The sequence below is a fragment of the Euleptes europaea genome, chromosome 2 (genome assembly GCF_029931775.1).
Source record: "Euleptes europaea isolate rEulEur1 chromosome 2, rEulEur1.hap1, whole genome shotgun sequence".
In the NCBI taxonomy this organism is placed as follows: domain Eukaryota; kingdom Metazoa; phylum Chordata; class Lepidosauria; order Squamata; family Sphaerodactylidae; genus Euleptes; species Euleptes europaea.
In genome coordinates this window covers 81,272,125-81,291,546 of record NC_079313.1, presented here as the reverse complement: position 1 = coordinate 81,291,546, position 19,422 = coordinate 81,272,125, and the positions used below count along the sequence as shown (strand labels likewise).

General features: G+C 46.6%; 1 protein-coding gene across 1 annotated transcript in view; it reads right to left on the bottom strand.

The window, feature by feature from the left end:
* Window positions 1-19,183, bottom strand: part of EPS8L3 (EPS8 like 3) — a 29,727-nt gene extending 10,544 nt beyond the window's left edge. The window contains exons 1-11 of the mRNA XM_056844800.1: window positions 19,143-19,183; window positions 16,919-16,983; window positions 16,225-16,289; window positions 14,465-14,623; window positions 12,869-13,018; window positions 11,629-11,705; window positions 10,103-10,265; window positions 7,661-7,781; window positions 5,789-5,853; window positions 4,526-4,600; window positions 3,511-3,659 (exon numbers count right to left, since the gene is read on the bottom strand). Of these exons, the coding sequence (XP_056700778.1) occupies window positions 3,511-3,659; window positions 4,526-4,600; window positions 5,789-5,853; window positions 7,661-7,781; window positions 10,103-10,265; window positions 11,629-11,705; window positions 12,869-13,018; window positions 14,465-14,623; window positions 16,225-16,289; window positions 16,919-16,983; window positions 19,143-19,183 (1,130 nt within the window). The remainder of the gene's footprint in view (window positions 1-3,510; window positions 3,660-4,525; window positions 4,601-5,788; window positions 5,854-7,660; window positions 7,782-10,102; window positions 10,266-11,628; window positions 11,706-12,868; window positions 13,019-14,464; window positions 14,624-16,224; window positions 16,290-16,918; window positions 16,984-19,142) is intronic.
* Window positions 19,184-19,422: the final 239 nt, after the last annotated feature.

Sequence of the window (19,422 nt, the reverse complement as noted above, 5' to 3'; positions counted from 1 at the left end):
CGCCTCCTGGACAAATCCACCCCATGGGCCTGGGGGCCCGTCCAGCAGCATGCTTTCATTGCCACCAAGGGACTTCTTTCCGACTCGTCTTCTCGTACATTTCGACGAGGGGCTGCCGGTGGAGCTGACGTGCAATGCATCCCCCTACGGCGTCAGCACTGTCCTCAGCCACCGGATGCCTGACGGTCGGGATGCCCTGATCGTTTTCTACTCGCGCACCCTCTCGCCGGTGGAGCCAACTACGCCCAGATTGACCGGGAGGCCCTCGCCGTTGTGGCCGGCATGAAGAAATTTCATGACTTCATCTACGGCCGGCCGTTCTCTATTGTGACCGATCACAAGCCGCTCTTGGGCCTGTTTGTTCCGGACCGACAGACTCCACAGATCTTGTCGCCCCGGATGCTGCGTTGGTCAATTTTCTTGAACGCTTATGAGTTTCGGCTCCTGCACCGCCCCGGGAAGTGCATCGCCAATGCGGACGCCCTCAGCCGTTTGCCGCTCGACGCTGCCGACCCCGACCCGTCCCCTGCCTGCGACATGATGCACCTGGAGACGCTGCCTGAACCTCCCCTCCTCGCGTCGGACATTGCCGCCCACATTGCGAAGGATTGCACCCTGGCCCGGGTTCTCAACTGGGTGGGGAAGGGGGTGGCCGGTGGCCCGGCCAGGCGGAGAGTTCCAGCCATTCGTTACCCATCAGCACGAGCTGTCCCTACACAAGTGGTGCCTGCTGTGGGGCAGCCGAGCTGTCGTTCCGCCAAAGCTACGACACCGGGTCCTGGAGGCCCTGCACGCCTGCCACTCGGGGATCGTGCGAATGAAGGCGCTAGCCAGGAGCTACGTCTGGTGGCCAGGCATCGACGCCGCTGTTGAGGAGTGGGTCAGCCGGTGCCGACCCTGCCAGGAGTCCCGACCGGAAATGCCACAGGCTTCAACTCAACGTTGGGAATCGACCCGCACTCCCTGGTCCCGCATACATATTGATTTCGCGGGCCCCTTTCAGGGTAAGACTTCCTTGGTCATGGTCGACTCCTACTCCAAATGGCTGGAGGTAGTCACCGTCCCATCCATGACGGCGTATGGGGTCGTCTGGGAGCTGCGCAGCCTTTTCGCGACCCACGGCCTGCCGGACACGGTGCACAATTCACAATTCACGTCGGCCAAATTCCAGGACTTTATGGCAAGGAACTTGATTCGCCACGTGACCTCGGTGCCTTTCCACCCATCCACCAACGGCCAGGCTGAGCGGATGGTCCGGACGACAAAAGAAGCCCTGCAGCGACTCACCCACGGAGACTGGGATGCAAACCTGGCGGACTTTTTACTAGCCCAGCACGTCACCCCAAGCTCCGCGACCGGGAAGAGCCCTGCCGAGCTCCTGATGGGTCGCCAACCTAAGATGCTGTTCGACCGCCTACACCCAGGACTCGCACCCGATAAAACCGGCCAAGAGGCACCCTCAGCCGCCCCGAGGGTCATCGAGCAGGAAGACCCCGTCTATGCCCGGAACTACAGTCCAGGAAGCAACCGGCCCGGTATCATACTGGGTCGCCACCCCGGAAGGCCGAGTTTTGAGGCGGCACATCGACCAACTGCGCCGCTGCCCGGCCAACCTCAACCCCGCCACGGTGACTCCAGCGCTCCCCAGCATCACGGACCCGGAGGTCGCCGGAGCGGCGGACCGTGAGCTGATAGGTGAGTCACCAACAGCCTCACGGACGGCATTCCCCGAAGCTCGGGCGGCGGAAGCAACCGCCGCCTCAGGCATGAGCAGTGCCGTGATCCCCGATCTATGGATGCCCCCAGCTCCAGCAACTTCTGTTTCCGCTCCCCGCTAGTCGCAAAGGGCCCAAACAAGACCGGCCTATCTTGAGGACTTTGTATGCTCGAGCATTGTCCGGACTTAGGGGGGAGGGATGTTATGTATGTGTTAGAAGGTAAGCAGGGGGAAATCCTAGGAGCTTGAGTCCTGGGCAAAGGCTCCTAGCCCTGCTCGCCCCATTGGCCAAAACAGGGCAGCGCTATTGGCCCTAAGCCAGCGCGCCCATTGGGCAGCTTGCCCATTGGGCACGGGAAGGTTGTCCCCCCCTATCACGGATCAGAGGGGGAGCGGCCACAGGCGGCCACGCGGGGGCATATAAGCAGGACCATTCCCAATGTATCCCCAGTTCTGTTCTACCCTACAATAAACGTTGGTTGCATTGAACTCCATCTCCGACCTCTTGAATCTTGCCCACGCAGACTTAACAGCTGACACTGCTTAGCTTCTAAGATCTGATGAGATCAGGCTAAAGAACAGTATACAAGTTTAAATTAAGCACATTAGCCCTGCTTGATCAGACGACAGGTCTGTTGTGGCCAGTCACATTTAAACAAAACCCTGCCATTTCAAAAAAAATGGGTTGCTTATACATGCAAACCGGGATCCTAGCATCGGGTTTGAATGTAAAACCTATATTGGTCAGTGTCAAGAGAGAAAGAAACCATCTGAAGGAATCCTCTAACTTAATTTTTTTTTCTGATGCTCTGCTGGTGTCAGGTTACCCCTCCCACACAGCAGTTACTTCTCTTAGGCCGTTCCGGCAGCCCTTATCAAACTAGCTATTTCTTTGTTCGTATTGTTCTAAGGTGGGTGGGAAAGAGGTTCGCACAGTCCTGGTACAAGCTGACCTAAGCATATCTAAAATATTTAAATACCGATCTAACATTTCATCTAAGTTAGACACAGCAGTTACTTTTCAAAGACGGTTAGCAGCCTAGGTAATTAACCTGTGTGTTTCAGCTGTGAATCTAGGATGGGAGGGAGGGAGGGAATTGCTCCTTCCCTAGCAGGTTCCTTCAATACTGCCCCATGATTAGTTAACCTGGTCAAGGAGGTTATGGTTGGCTTTTCCCATAAGTATAGTCACAGAGAAGATTCCTCCCTCCCCTTTAATTTTCTCCCTCACTCTTCCTTGGTGCAAGAAGGTACTTTTACAATGCTCTGGAAACTATGTGCCTCAAGAACCAATTGTGCTGTATTTTGGACTCCAGTAAATAGATAGCTTTGTATTTTATTGCATCCTTCTACCATAGAACTGTATGCCTTGTTTTAACACCTTTTTAAAACTTCTCTAATAAAGCTTTACTTTGCTTTATTTTGTATGTTACTCAAGGAACAATTGGTACCAAACCTAGGTGAGCTTGGTTGCATTACCATACCCAGTCTTGACAGTCAGTGTTATAGTCAATTTTAAAAAATTGCTCTTTTAATTGACTGGGACAAACAGTATAAAGAAGGCTCAGAGCCACTCTCCTTTCTCTGTATAAAATTGCCTATTTCTACCTGGACAGTTTCTCATGTTTAATGATTTCCTAAACCCTGAACAGGTTCTTCAAAGACAATCTTGCAAAGTTACATCCTTCCTGTTGCACTGAGATATGCAAGTAGTATGCATTCTATTTCTTCTCCACTATCAACTCATTTACCATGTGTTGCTTTCTCATTTCCTTGCTTACCAGCATCCTTACCTAGTGAGACTCCAAGCATCTCCCAAGCTCTTCCATGTAGCCTGTTCATCCAAATTCAAGAAACGCTTTAGCAGACTAATAGCTTCCGGAATCAACAAAGGCGAGTCTACCATAGAGGCCAGTTTGGTCCATGGACAACTGGACAAAATCTGGAGATTGACAGCAAAGAAGTGTTACAAAGCACTGGTCAACCCACCACTCTGTTCATTTCAGCCCACAGGGATCTATTGTTAGGATCTATTTTTTCATTGGCAGGCAATATGCTGGAGACTTCAGTACAGGTCACTTTATGGCAAATGTCTTTGATGTGCTCTGTGCTTACTTCAGTGCTTAAAAGAAGCCTAGAGATGACTAAAAGGAACTACTCATCTCCTGCTTGCTCTTTCTAGAACAGAGGTCCCCAGCACGGTGCCTGCCGACACCTTTCCTGGTGCCCACCAAGTGTTTTTAGAAAGTGGGTAGAGCCAGGTGGGCTTTTGGCCAGTAAGGCTTCTGACTGGCCACTGGAGATTTGACTGACTGGCCAGATTTTTAAAAATGTTGCTTTGGTAGCAGCTGCCATCACAGCACAAAGATCTTCACTGTGTGTTTGAAGGTAAGCTGCAGCAACCGTTGTATGACTGGCTCCACCTCCTGTGGCAGCCATTTTTCGGCTGCACCCACCATGCAATGTCAGAATCCCAACGGTGCCTGCAGGCTCAAAAACGTTGGGGACACCTGTTCCAGCAGTTCTCTCCATGGGGTCCCCTTTGGTGTTTGTCACTTCCTATGCTACACCTGAGGAAGTGGGATAGGCCACCATACTAGGTACTGCCAAGGTGATCTACAAATGACCTTCCATTTTGAAACCAAAAAGCTCAACACCCCGGGACTGAAACTCTGAGAAATTCAGTGGTTTGGGATTTTTCTGTGCTACATCCCAGAAAACCACATTTATGTGGGAAATGATAATTGTCTTTAATAAGGGAACACCAAAAGCAAAAATCATGAGACTTTTCCTGGGCAGCATACTCACAGTGGACAAAGTGGAAAAGATGAGATGAAGCAGATCCTGAGCGCTTGGTTGCTGCAGTGAATGTTCTAGCATTGCCTGGAAAAAAGAACATTTGCCTGTAACACTGGCCTCTGTCCCAATATCCACCCTGGGCATCAAGAAATGAATGCACAGATGCAGGAGAGCAAACCAACCATATTTTTGGGTCTGAGCCAGAGCTGGCACTAGGGTTTTGCCAGCCCTTGGACAAGAGACCTGCAGTACCCCCCGCCCCTGCATTGCCAGAAACTCCTATAACAAATACTTGCTGCTCATTTAATCATGCTAAACACTTAACCCAGGGTCTCTGGCAGGGAAGGTGGATGAAGAATGGCACTGGATTTTGCTGGGCTTTGGTTTGGTGGGCCTTCAAGTACTTGCTGGCTACTGCTGCTGCTTAACCTTGCCAGGTGCTTGGCACTGGCCATGTGTCTGATTCTCCCAGCATAATTAAATGAGCTTGGTCTTGTCCAGGCAAGAAAATGAGCAGCCGCAGAGAGTTTGCTTCCTTTCCCCCCAGCAAGCTCACTGTGCTAAAGGTCAGTTGCCCTCTGCCAGCCAAGGTAAGGGGCCCTGAACCCTCCCACAAGTCAGGACCATCTCCATTCCAGTAAGAGAATATCATCGTGGCTCCAACTAGATGGATGTATTACACTCACCTCCTTTTTCTGACACTGTGAAACCGATCTCCCTTCCCTACCCATTCCTTTGCCTTCCCTTCCCCAGCTTATCTTTAAGGTTGAACCTATAGGAGATGTTGACGATCAGGACTCCTGAAGTATCTTTGGTCCAAAAACCAGCTCCACTTGGGTGGTAGTGGTGGCAACTAGGAACATGGTGCTGGGGAAGGCGGGGGGGTGGGTAACACGGTTACTCCCAACACCATTTTTCTGGTGGAAAATGGTCCCCCCAGGGGAGGAAATAATGTGCTTTTCATTTTCCTCTACCCCAGCTAAATGCAGTCATGGAAGTAATTTTTAATTCGGAAAATTGTGTTAACAGTGAGAAGATTAAGTTCTATTATGCTCATGGTTCTTTAGTGGGCCAAAATATCTGCAAACAAATTCACCATGGGTCTCTCCATCTGAAATAAGTGTCTGCATCTGGACACAATGAAGCTCTGTGTGCCACTATCCTAGATGCTTTGGCATACGGAGATAGAGAACATACTTTCCTTCATAACTGCAGCCAGCTCAACTGCTGATGGGGAAACGTCTGACAAGGTCACACAGACTGTAGACCTACCAGCAAGTTGAAGCTGTATTTAATCTTCTGGAAACAGTCCTTGAACTCAGGCTCTGGAGGCAGTGCTGCAGGACCAGAGAAAAGATCAGATTGTCGCTCTGTCTGCTCATTCCAAAGACTGGGGTCATTTCTGCATGGGTTATTGGCTCCGGGTTCAATGCTGTTGAGAAGTGGTTCCCCCGCTTCCCCACAGCAGTGTGGTACATTTGTGTACCTCCCTGGCTTTCCTCATTCTCCAATCTTTCTTAAACCTGATTTACTGCAAAGTTTGGGGAAAAGACTGAAGTAAAGTCTGGATGGCTGCCATGTGGGTGGGCAAGTTTGGATTTTCCCACCCACATGACAGCCATTTTCCTTGGCTCTATCCTCTGCAGCCTCCAGTAGCTATTTCCTCCCCTTACCACTGGGGGGCTTTTTAAAAACAGTTGGCAATTGAATATTGTAATGTTATAGCAATATGTGTAACAGGTTTTCACTTTTTAAAAAGTAAGTCTCTAGCTTCTTCTGTTGCCTTTCCCCTTATAGTTCTGCAACCGAGGGGGATAGAGACATTTTTTTAATTGAAAGCGGAATTCAGAGAACCCATCACATTTATTGTTATAAGTGTATCGATAAAATGATATTCTATTGCTGATTTTTTTTTAATTGAAAAAGCTCAGTAGCCAGGGGGAGGAGGATGACTGGGGAACAGAGGCACAAAAATTGCAGGGAAGCTGCCATATGGAAGCCCCATTGCTGCTGCATCATATCAGTAGCTGCACCAGCAGCAGGGAAACCACACAAGTCGGTCCTTGTGTGGAAACCACTAAACAGAATAAATGCAGACTGTTTAGCTCCACCCTTGCAAGAGACTCTGGGAGCAGTCCTAAAGAGGTCTACTCAGAAAAAAGTTCCATTTCATTCAATGCGGATTACTCCCAGGAAAGTGTTCTTGGGATTGCAGCCTCCTTTTCTCAGGCTTCTTCACTCAAAGTGCAATCCTGTGGAAAGTGACTCCAGTCTAAGTCCATTGAAATGAAAGGGCTTAGACTGGAATAACTTTGCAGGGGATTGCACTGCCGGTTTCATATGCTACTCTGTAGTATCAATGTATTTACACTACTTAGAACCTGATTTACAGGCCAGTTAAATGCAAACAATATGATTATAGTGTTACTGGGTTGGGTCCTGACAGCTTTTCACTGGTAAAAAAATATGAAAAATGGGTTCCCTTTTGACCACTGGAAAGGCTATGCAAGGAATGTGGGACCCACATGGACAAAGCCAAGAGGGAAGAGGGCCACAGTGAGAAAGGGAACTGGGCAAGACGAAGTGAAAAAAATTGGTATGATTCAACCTAGTAGACTTCATCATATTGTCCGCCAGTAAGTTCCAATCCAAAGTCTTAAGGAATTGTGGATGAGGCCACTATAACAGGAGTCAAGACTGCCTGCTTTCACTGGTATTCCCACATACAAAGCAAATGATCTGCAAATAAACACCACATTTCCTTTCTGATATTTATATTAGATCTGTGCACAGGCTTGTGCTCTCTATTCCAAATGTTCTTTGAAAATACATGGTTGGGGAATTTACTGCGAGCGTGTATGGTGCCAAGTGGACATATTGGAGTGTGATCTCCATTCAGGTTGTAAAGTGTGTTTAGATAAGGCAGAATGCAGCCTAGCAACTAGGCTTACAGTTTCATGAGCCAAAGGCTGACCCGCCCCTTCCTAGATGGCCTGCAAGAGCTGCCAGCATTTCACAGATATCAAGCACATTCCTCATTCAGCAAACAACCTCCACAGTTGCATTGGTCTTTCATCCCCACTAAATGTAGCACCTCCTGTTTCCTGGGCAGCCCCCTCCCCCTTCGGAAACACCCTTACTTACTCTTCTGATGTTTATTTTTCTTTGACGTCTTTTTTTTCTTTTTATCACCGAGTGGGTAACTGGTCTGCTGTAGCTTCTCTATAAAGATCTCAATGTCATTCAAGATATGGTTCAAGATCTCCTGCACCCAGGAAAGAAACAGAAATGGAGACAGTCTCTATCTACAGCAAAGGTGTCTCATTCAAAGCTGTCCTTCAGGACCCCCTGGGAAACCTGGACTGAAGCACAAGTTCCCCAAGGCATCATATAAGGCTGCAACGTTGGAGATTATGGGCTGTGTGGTCTAATTTACTCTCTAGGTATAGGCTTGGAAGGGAGGAGGCAGGTAAATCATCACTATAAAGCTCTTCCTGGCGCACTGGCTATCATTGCTCATGTTCCAGAATAACCCCTAGAACAAAGGATTAGAGCCTTGTACATTTCTGCCTTCCGTGTTAGTAAGCCTGGCTCCTAACTGCCAATCTTCCTGGTTGTCTTGAACCAGTTTTTGAACTGTCTCCGCACAGGAACTGGTAATCATTTGTCCTCAAAAGAAGAGGCACTTCTTGATTTAAACCTGCTCTTCAAAGCAGCCGCAGTTCATGTCTGTGAGTGGTGTGTGAAGTGCGGTCAAGTCACATCTGACTCAGGGCTATTCCAGCAAGGGGCTGTCACGGCCCAGCTGGGTCCAGGGGACACGGATGACTCCTCTGATGAAGAGTCAGCCAGCAGCCCTGGCTTCTCTCCACAGCCAGTAGCTGAGGTGGTACAGGAAGAAGCAGCCCCTGTGGGGCCAGACCCAAACCTGCAGCCAGGAACCAGCGCAGGAGCTCCTCAGCCCTCCAGCTCTGAGCCGGCTGCAGAAAACCAGCTGCCTGTCTGCTCACTCCCCCTACCTCCTCATCACCAGAGTCGCAGGAACAGCGGAGGAGGCAAACACGTAAGGCCTTACAGAACTGGAGGCGAAATGCTGGACTGGCAACTCGGTACCAACCCGGCACTGGCAGCGGGGATGAGTGTTGCAGGAGCAAGTCTGAGGCGGCTGGCAGGTGCATAGAATTACAGGCTGCCTGAGTGGCGTGCTGTTTATAAGCCGCTGGAAAGGGTGTAGCTGTGGGGAAGCAATGTGCCTATATACTCCTGATCTTCGTGAGCCTGCTGTGAACTGTTTTCTCTGTCTGACCTTGGCTTGAACCCTTGGACTTGCCCCTGTGAGGTTTGAAACGGCTCGGTGTATGTGTCCTGGGGGACCACGACAAGGGCTTTCAAGGCATGTGATAAGCAGAGGTAATTCCTATTGCCTTCCTCTGCAGAGTCTTCCTTGGTGGTCTTCCGTCCAAGTACTGACCCTTCCTAGCTTCTGAGATCTGTTGAGATCGGGCTATACCATGCCACCTTCCCTCCAATTCATGACTGTACCCAACAGCTATTATTTTTATCCTTCTCTTTATCTAGCCAACTTCCCAGGCTATGGTGATTTCCTGCCATGAGTACACAAATGACAAACAATATTTCTGCACTCCAGTCTTACATGTTATAGAATCATCACAGGAAAGGGGCCCCTGTTTGGGTTAAACAAAAGTTGGCATCCAATAAAAGGCCCAAAGTACTTACAGAATCTCTGTCTGTGTCCCTTGTTGTTTGAAACCCAGAATCCTCCCATGCATACTCATCCTGCCGCTGCTTTCTAAGTGCCGGTTCAGCTTCTGCAATGATGAGAGCCCCCAAGATTGATTTGATTTGATTTATTGGATTTACGGGCTGCCCTTTCCTGGCCAAAGCCAGGCTCAGAGTGGCTAACAATCTTATTAAACAATTTAAAACAATCCATAGATACAGCAATAAAATCCAACTATAAGCAACATTAAACAGCATTAAAACGAGTGCACGTATCTATAGCAGCAAACAATACATCTGTAAAACAATAACATATAACAATAACATAAGCAGCATTAACATTTTTCCATAACCAGATCAGTAACAGAAATGCCACACCATGTTCTAATTCCCTTTCCTGATGAAATATGCCCCAGTTGGCTTCAATCCCAATGCCTGTATAGTGGTTATTAGGGTTGCCAACCTCCAGGTGGTGGCTAGAGATCTCCCACCATTACAACTGATTGCCAGGTGATAGAGATCTGTTCCCCTGGAGAAAATGGCTGCTTTTTCAATCGGACTCTATGGCATTGAAGTCCCTCTCCTCCCCAAACCCTGCCCTCCTCAGGGTCTGCCCCAAAAATCTCCAGGTATTTCCCAACCCAGAGCTGGCAACCCTAGTCCTAAGCAGTGCTGACACTGGCTTCTTCCTGTTTTCACACACTGTTATCTTGGTCCTCTCATTCAACCCCCTGCCTCTCTGGTTCATCAGAAGAGGAAGTGCCAATGCAGCCTTATTTTACAAAGAGGGAACTGTAAAGTAAACATTTAGTCACCTCTGTTGTAGTCCATGGGAACTGAGCTGACTTCCCAAGGATGCTGCTCCTGCCACTGCCCAGATGTTTTGGATCGAGCAGAAGCACCGTCTGGTTCCATCGGCAGTCCTGCCCTTTTGTCCCAGACATGCCTATAGGGGCTGTCCCTAAAGGATGCTTGGCTGTGCTGATGTAGCATGTTCTCCAGATTGTTTCTGGAGATGAAATTACAAAAAGGCATTTTAGTTCATAAGAAAAAAGAAATCCTTGAGATACCCCAGTACTAAACTTTAATCTAGAAGGATTGGAAAAGCACAGTACTGGCGGAATCTCCTCTGAAGAACTGGCTAGACTGAAGCTTTTGGAGATGGCAGTGAGGTTGTATTAGACAAGAGAGAAGGGAAATCACAAGCAAGACTTTACTTGATGAATGGCCAGACAGGCAGGGCCAGCCCAACCATGTAGGTGAACTAGGCAGTCACCTAGAGCTCCAAGCTTTCATGGGTATCAAAGTAGACAAAAGTGAATTTATAATGTTTATTTTTACAATATTTGTTTTGAATGTAAACAAAGGTAAAAAATTTGTTCTCATTTTCTCTATATTGAATGTGGCAGTGGAAACTCCAAACTCATTGTTCATCTGTGGCTCCAAAACTCCTTCAGCTGGCCCAAGAAGATTCAGTGCTTCTTTGTGGTGGGGTTCTGAACTGCATCTGCTTTAGAACTTCAAGCTTTGGAAAAGCAGTATCCGGGAACTATGTGTGTGTATAAAGTGCCGTCGAGTCACAGATGACTTATGGCAACCCCATAGTATTAGGGATTCCATGCGAGTTCCGTTTCTGTCAGGGCAGTTAAAGAGTTAACTTGTTTATATCAACAGTTTAGATAGTCTCAAGGTGATGATGAAATGACAGATGAAAGTATTCTATTGGCTAGGGAATCGCCATTGCAAACGTGCAGAAAGGCACGGAGTCAGAATTGTTTATTACCCTGTTCCTTTGTTAAAGGTGTGAAACTTTGGGGCAGGATGCGTTAGTTACTTTTGAATCTCACAGAAGCAAGATGCCTATTCTTAGCTCTCCTGAGCTGGAACACAGACAAAAGGGATTTAAGCCTTAGTACCTGCTAGCATTCCTAGCAAGATTTATAGGGAACTAGATAGAAAGATTGTTATTTGTTTTTACTCCATGTAACCCTCCCTAATTTTAGGAAAGTAAAGGATTTTTGTTTGACTAAGAGAAAAGTCTTTGACTATGTTTTATTGTGTGCTTGACCTGATTCTCTCTAACCACAATCACGATCCATTGGGCCTCGACAAAACTCTACACATAGGGTTTTCACGGCAAGTGATTAAGTAGAGGTGGTTTGCTGTTGCCTTCCTGTACAAAGTCTTCCTTTGTATCTCCCATCCAAGTACCGACCCTGCTTAGCTTCTGAGATCTGAAGAGATCAGGCTGTACTATACCATTCCACATCCCATCCAGGAACTATACACTGGGAATTATTATGTCTGAATTAAAATCTGATTCTGTAGGAGACAGGTCTGGGTGTAAGTACTGTTCCTAATTGCCCTTTTACCTGAGCACATGCTGACTCTGCTGTTCGTCTCTCAGTTCCTCAATGACCTTCTCCAATTTGGTTTTCATCAACTGTGCCTAGTGGAGAGTAAAAGCCCTGCAGATTATACCTCTAGTAGTCAGCAAGATCCACCAAAGTTCCCCTGCAATGGTCTTCCTTGGATATCTAATATCAGACATGCTCAAGGATGGAACAGCTGAACACAGATCATTTTCAGTTCCTTTGACAATAACAGCATGATTTAGCAATTTGTCCTGCATAACCGCAGCCTTGAAGGAGCTAGAAAAGATTCTTAAGTGTAAGGATGTGTCACTGGTGACCAAGATCAAGTTAATTCATGCCATAGTATTCTCTATTACTATGCATGGGTGTGAAAGTTGGACAGTGGAGAAAGCTGACAGGAAGAAAGTAGATTCCTTTCAATAGTGGTGTTGGAAGAGAGTTTTACGGATACCATGGACCACCAAAAAGACAATTAAGTGGGTTCTAGAGCCCCGTGGCACAGAGTGGTAAGTTGCAGTACTGCAGTCCCAACTCTGCTCACGACCTGGGTTCAATCCCAAAGGAAGTTGGTTTCAGGTAGCCGGCTCAAGGTTGACTCAGCCTTCCATCCTTCTGAGGTCGGTAAAATGAGTACCTAGTTTGCTGGGGGTAAAGGGAAGATGACTGGGGAAGGCACTGGCAAACCACCCTGCAAACAAAGTCTGCCTAGAAAACGTCGGGATGTGACGTCACCCCATGGGTCAGGAATGATCCGGTGCTTGCACAGGGGACCTTTACCTTTACCTTTAGATAAAATCAAGCCTGAACTCTCTCTAGAAGCTAAAATGAGTAAACTGAGGCTATCATACTTTGGTCACATTATGACAAGACAATACTCACTGGAAAAGACAATATTGCTAGGAAAAGTTTAAGGCTGCAGGAAAAGAGGAAGACCCAACATGAGATGGATTGACTTAATAAAGGAAGCCGCTGCCCTCAGTTTGCAAAACCTGAGCAAGGTTGTTAATGATAAGACATTTTGGAGGACATTGATTCATAGGCTCACCATGAATCAGAAGCCACTTGATGGCACTTGACACACCCACACAACCTTCTCATCCCCTTGGGTAAGAAGTTGCCACTGGGCTATGGAAGCAATGTGGCCTGTGGGACACATACTTGAGCATTGCAGATTGTGGTGGGTGCAGGAGGTCAAAATAATGCAGACAGAGAATGAGAGATCCTGGATTTTGCTCACCCCCATCTCCTCACACTGAAAGAGCATGATACTGGTCCTGTGTAATTTCACTTCTTTCACAGTGATAGCCAAAATGGAGTTGTAGATGCAGCTGTCAAGGATGCAGGCACATTCTTGGACGTGTTCCAGAGGGTACGAATCCAGCTCTTCCTGCAGGCAATCAGCAGGGGTTAAGCAGGCAAGTTGGTCCTTAGCAACTATAAATCCCACCTATCAGAGTTTTCCATAGCTGATATCTGAGGGATGCGATGGGGCAGCTCTCCCACGGAACCCACGAGAAAATGAGAAAGAAAGATCATCCATCTTCTGCCAGACTAGTTCAGTATGGTCTTTTGATAATAATATCCCATATTTGTCAGGTATTTAGGGCCAAATTACCCATGACACCAGGGACCAAGATTAGATCCCTATTCATTAATTGCTTATTTAGAAAAAGCTATGCTGCTTCTCCATGGAAAAGATCTGTATAATGTGTTCGAGCTGCAAAGAACAACTGTGAATAGATGAGAGATGCGATGCTGAGTAACCCTCCCCCACTCCATTTCCCCAACCCAAAATTACCGTTCTGCTATGAACAGGGTCCCTTATTATGCCTGTCTTCTTTCCTACTGGAGCTTCTAGCAGCCAGAGGGAGGGGAGAATTCTGATCAGAGAAACGGCACCGAGACTAACTGAGCAATCCTGAAGTGGGGGGGGGGGGGGGCTGAAGCTGGTGAGGAGGTGGTGTGATCCCTACACCAGCGTAAGTGCCACTTGCACCGGCTAAGTGGGCGCAGATGCCAGCGCAGGGGCACTTTTGCTGGTATAGGGGGGCTGCATGGCAGCACGAAGCTCAGGTGTCAGAGCTGCCTTGCCAGGAGCATTTTTCCAGCACAAAACCTTGCGCTGGCATCAATGGGGCATTCCTGGGGCGCTCCTGGGGGTGGAGCTGGCATTAGTCAGCTCCCTAACCTCTTTTGGCCTGGGAATGCCCCTTTATGCTGCCATGGAGTTATGCCTGCAAAAAGGTAGGCGTAGCCCCGTGAAACTCTATGGAGGAGTTTCACGGGGCTTGGGGGGATTTTCTTTTCTTTTACCCTCGGCACCAAAGGAAGCTGTTCAGGAGGCGACGTGTCTATGCCATCCCTGAGCACAGTGTAAGCACACACCCCTTAGTAGGGTTGCCAACCTCCATGTGGTGGCTGGCTATCTCCTGCTATTACAACTGATCTCCAGCTAATAGAGATCAGTTCCCCTGGAGAAAATGGCTGCTTTGGCAATTGGACTCTATGGCATTGAAGTCCCTCCCCTCTCCAAACCCCACCCTCCTCGGGCTCCGCCCCAAAATCCTCTCACTGGTGGTGAAGTGGGACCTAGCAACCCTACTCCTTAGCACTGGGCTGGAAAACACTTTCCCACTCCTCAGGCATATTGCTGCACCCCTCCAGAGTTATTTTTTTATGTCTAAAATACATGTCTGAGGATCTAGTCATGGATGGTTTGGTCCTTGGAATTATGGGTCTTGGGTTCTAAGATGCACACCCGGCTACACTTCACATTTTGCCACCCCTGTGGGTATAAATGATGTTCAAAAGAAGAGAAGGCAGCTCTGCTCACCTCTGCTTCAATGTCAGTCAGTAGTAAATTCTGATTCTTCACCTTCAGAAGCATGTCTTGCCCCCACACCTGGCCTTGTGCAATCATCAACTTCAGCCGTCCCATACAATTCTCTACATTGCAAATGTCCTTGCCATCCACGTAGCTAGTAAGAAGGTGCTGTAGATAGAAGTGTTCAATAGTCAGAGCAGGCAGGTTAGCTGAACATACAAACAGCTCCTAGGACAGGGGGCAGAATGTACTGTTACTGTTTATTGGGCTTTGGGTGTTACTGGGCTGTGGGGCGTTACACTACGGGTCTTCTCCATAAGGGCTGCAAATGGGCAGATTAATCAATTAACTCATGAGCTGATTAATTAGGAGAAGAAGTTTTTATGTGAAGGCATATTCTAATTGATGGGACTATGTGTTGAGGGCATACATTAATCAATTGAAGGACTTTTTGGACTTTTCCGCATGGGTTTTTTCCAATGGTTCTGGCCCCATAATACTTTGGTTTATGCCCCAATTTCCGCATTTATTTTTGTGCCTTTAGTTTTCACCTCTGTTTTTTGGGTTATTCCCCATTATTTCTGGTTCTTTTGAAATCCCTTTTCCTCTGACATTTTGAGTCAGCTTTTTCCTTGTGCATAATGTTTTTGTCGGTTTTCTTTGTCCCATCAACTCCCACGTACCATCAGCCCACTTTACAACGATTGGACAGTCATCATCATCAAACTAGTCCCCCCTCCCGCCCTGCCCTGAAGATGAGTGGTTTCAGGGTTTTTTAATGGCCCTAATTTTTTTTTGCCATTTTTAAAAACATGCTGTGATGCCGCCGATGAAACCACCGATGGCGACAGCAGCCTCGCTTGAAAATCCTCATTATTTAAGGCATGTGCAGAAGAAAATAAACTGACTCCACAACTGTGAAAATGCAGAGGGAAGGCAGACGTGCAGAAGAACCGTGCTTAAACCGGTTCCAATGCTTGTGGATTGACTACCAAGAAACTCAGGAGAAAGTTGAGCACGTGGGAAATGGAGGGAGCTTTGACTCTCAAAAGCTGACACCCTGGAGATCTTGTTCGTCTCTAAGATTCTATTGGATTCAAGTCTTGCACTTCTACTGCCGCCTAGGGTTGCCAGAACCCTCTTCGCCACTGGCGGAAGGTTTTTGGGGATGGAGCCTGAAGACGGCAGGGTTTGAGAAGGGGAGGGACTTCAATGCCATAGAGTCCAATGGCCAAAGAGGCCATTTTCTCCAGGGAACTGATCTCTATCAGTTGGAGATCAGTTGTAATAGCAGGAGATCTCCAGCTGCTACCTAGAGGTTGGCGACTCAACTGCGGACCAATACGGCTACCCACCTGAAATGTTGGTTCTAGGAGTTTTTGTATATATGGAAGAAAGTATTAAAATATATTAAAATTCTGGGTAGTACACATGTGTTTATATTTAGACAGATTAATAAATCAACTAAACTATCTTTCATCAGTTGACAGATGTACAGTGGAATTTTTGCGCAGAGTTATTCCAGTCTAACCATACTGAAATCAATGGGTTTAGACAGAAGAAACTCTGCACAGGATTGCGCTGCTAGTCTCCTAGTGCAGGATCTCGGAGGACTCTTCAAATCTGAGCACTAAGTGGCCCACCTGCGGGAGGGTGTGTGGCTACCAACAGACTAGCAAACCAGAAGAGACTGTATAAGCTGACACTGCTAAATGAGAGCTGCAACTGGATGGAATGGAGTTTTCTGTGCTTCTGGAGTCCTCTCCTACCTCCACCCGGTGTTGAAATTCATGTTGCTTGTTTATCATCGATTCAATGTATTCCTTTCGCTGGCCTGCAGGACCGAGAGAGAGAGGAGACAGATTGAAGGAAGCAAACTGAAGATGTGTTCAGTCATGTTGCCAGACTTGTGAGAATCCTCTTCTGCACGCAAGAATAAAAGGCATAAGACCTTTTGCATTCTTGTATGCAAAGGATACAAGAATTAAGGGTGGGTGAATATTGCTCTAATTTCAGCTCCAACAGTCTTTAGCATGGCCAGAGAGTCTCAGTCAACAGCAGGAGGGGGAAATCTGATGGAAGATTGGAGAGTTTGCTCAGTGTGGCTTCCTGTGTAAATGAAAGAGAATTCCTTCAGCATTTTTTTTCAAGTGGAAGAAGATCCCTTTGGATTAGTTTATGTATGAGGTTGTCGCAGCATGATGTGGGAAAGGGACATGGCAACCATATGCCTCTGAGGCACTTTCTTGAGAGGAAGTAGCTTTACAGAGTTGACTGAGGCAGCTATAGTTGGGGTTTTCTTCCTGCGTTCCAATATTATTTATTTATTTACGTTATTTATTTTTATATCCTGCCTTCTCAAGCTGAGAATCTTTAGAACCTGGGCTGATGATTCTCAATAGATTATCTGGCAACATTGGATGTGTTGAAGGAGGAAGAGAAGAACAATATGAGAGGCCTTACGGTAAATGGCCTTGCCGCTTGGTCGAGTCATGCCGCTAATTCCATTGAAGCTGGACTCACTTGCACTGTGGAGAAAGCGGAAAGATAAATGAAGCCGAAATGCCTCTCAGTTTTCGAAACGTCTAGCTATGCCCCCCTTACCTTAAATTCCAGCATCCTTTCACTAGTGCTCCTTACAGCCAGACTGGGTAAAAACCATGGCCTGTCAGCTAGGGCCGCCTTATCTATCTGAATGGAGCTCCATAAATGATAAATAAACAGCAGCGGGGGGTTTTGGTAGGGGAACTCATTACTTACTTAACAAAACCGTTAATTGGTAATAGGACTGAAAAGACAAAACGTTCCAAACTTTTCCTTGGGAGATATGGAGTACATTTGCAGACATGGGCTGCATCCACATGGCAAAGATTCTCCATTTCCCTGTCATCTCTGCCATGATTGCAAGGCATTCGCACTGGCAACAGGACATCCAACCAGGTGTGCCCTTTCCTCCATCAGTGGCCATTCTTCTGACTTAAAAAAATGGTAATTGCTATTCTTCTACAGCACAATGATCTATGGCCATGATCAACTAGTTCCTCTGAATTCTCAGCTTTCATTCTTAGAAAGGTAAGTCTTTAGTCCTTTTTGTTGTGTTCTGCAATAAAAGGGGCTAGAATCTTACCTTTTATAAAAATGGAAGCTAGGAGTTCAGAGGAACTAGTTGATTGTAGCAATAGATCACTGTAATGTAACCATTCTATAGCACAATAACAATTCCCACAGGGGTGGAAATTAACAGCTGTGAGGGATCGGAGGCAAGGAAAATGGCACTCGTGTGGGCAGGACCCTCATAAATGCACTCCTTCCTCTTCACAGAGTATGCAAATATCCATTGACTGTGATTTTAACACATGGGTTATCTGCCATGGGTTCAGGGCTGTTGGGAAGTGGGGTTTCTGTTGGAATCAGTTGCTACCATTAATCAGAGGTTATGGATCGTGTGGTTATGGCTAGTGAGAGTCAGAGTTAAGCATTCGCACACACAAAAGACAGAGTCGTTTGTCTTAGTAAAAATATCAACCTTTACTTTCTAAATCCGGGAAAAGGTTCACGGGAGATTAAAACAATAAATTCCTCTCTACATTGCTAAGTTTCCTAAACTTGCCAGAATGGTCCTGGCAGGTTCTAAGCTTACAAACTTGGTATTTCTAAAGAACAGAAATACCCCATCTTCACTAGATGAGATCCAAATTGTAACTCGCTACTGCCTTCACTACAACACAAAGGAAATAGCAAAAGCAGTAAAATGTAGATTAGTTGTGTACGTGACAACAAGCATGTCTACAATGAAGTTCCCACTGACCAATGGCTAATTGACACATTTGAGATTACATCATCTTTTACAACTGGTCAGCATCCTATACAATCAATATTAATCCTTGTCTGTCTGACATGCAATGAAGCTCGCTACCTAATTCTCAACAGTTTCCCCTGCTTCCCCACAAAATTGGGGTGCATTCATGTACCTCCCAGGATTTCCTTGGCTATTCTTCAGTCTTTCTCAAATATTGGTTTGCTTTGAAGTTTTGGGAAAGACTGCAGCAAAGCTTGATTTGGTGCTGTGTGGGAGGGAAAGTTCAGATTTTCTCACCCACATGGTAGCCATTTTTCCTGCCCCTTTTCCCATGGCAGCCATTCCCCCTACCCCACAACTGGGGAGCTTTAAAACATTAATCATTTCCATATGGGTATACTGATTTACTCTTATAACAATGTGTAACAGGTTCTGTGAATTCCCAGCTTTGATTTTTAAAAAGTAAGTTTCTATCCCCTTCTGCAATGAAAACATCCCAGATTTTCTGCAATCTGTTTATATAGCTTTTCTGTAACAGGAAATTTGTTTCAAATGGTACCAATCTTTATTAAAATATGCCTCTGTCTGAAGTTTCCAAATGCAGATAGGTTTCCCTTTTCTGGGAAAATCCATATGGATTTTCTGTTATTGCCAGTAGAGAAAACCTACCTGCATTTGGGAACTTCAAATTTTCCAACAAAATGAGACCCCTTGCACAGCTTTCCAAGATCTGAGCAAAATACAGGATGAATTTATAGAATCCAAACTTTCATAACAAAGAAAAGCTACAGGCTAAAGCTCATGTGCAAGGAAAAACAACCAAAAAACCAGTGGTGTGCAGAGTCCTCTGAAGATATCAGAGGGATGCCAAGAGATCTAAACACCTACCTGTAATAAATGTTTTCCCCGTAGCCATAGTGGTCTGCCATCGTCTTGTATCCAGATCCTATAAATTAGATATCCATCAAAATTCCTCACACAAATACAGCACTGATGCCCTACAACAAGGTATTTCAAATTTGCATAACAGTACAAAAGCAGTAAAGGAAGGGGTTAGAAGTAAGTTATGCTTAAGTAATAGTTAGAATAATAGCCTGTATTATTACTTTGGAGTAAAGAAAGGAAGTCTTCAGAGGGAGTTCAGAGGAGTGGCTGTTGTTTCTGCTCC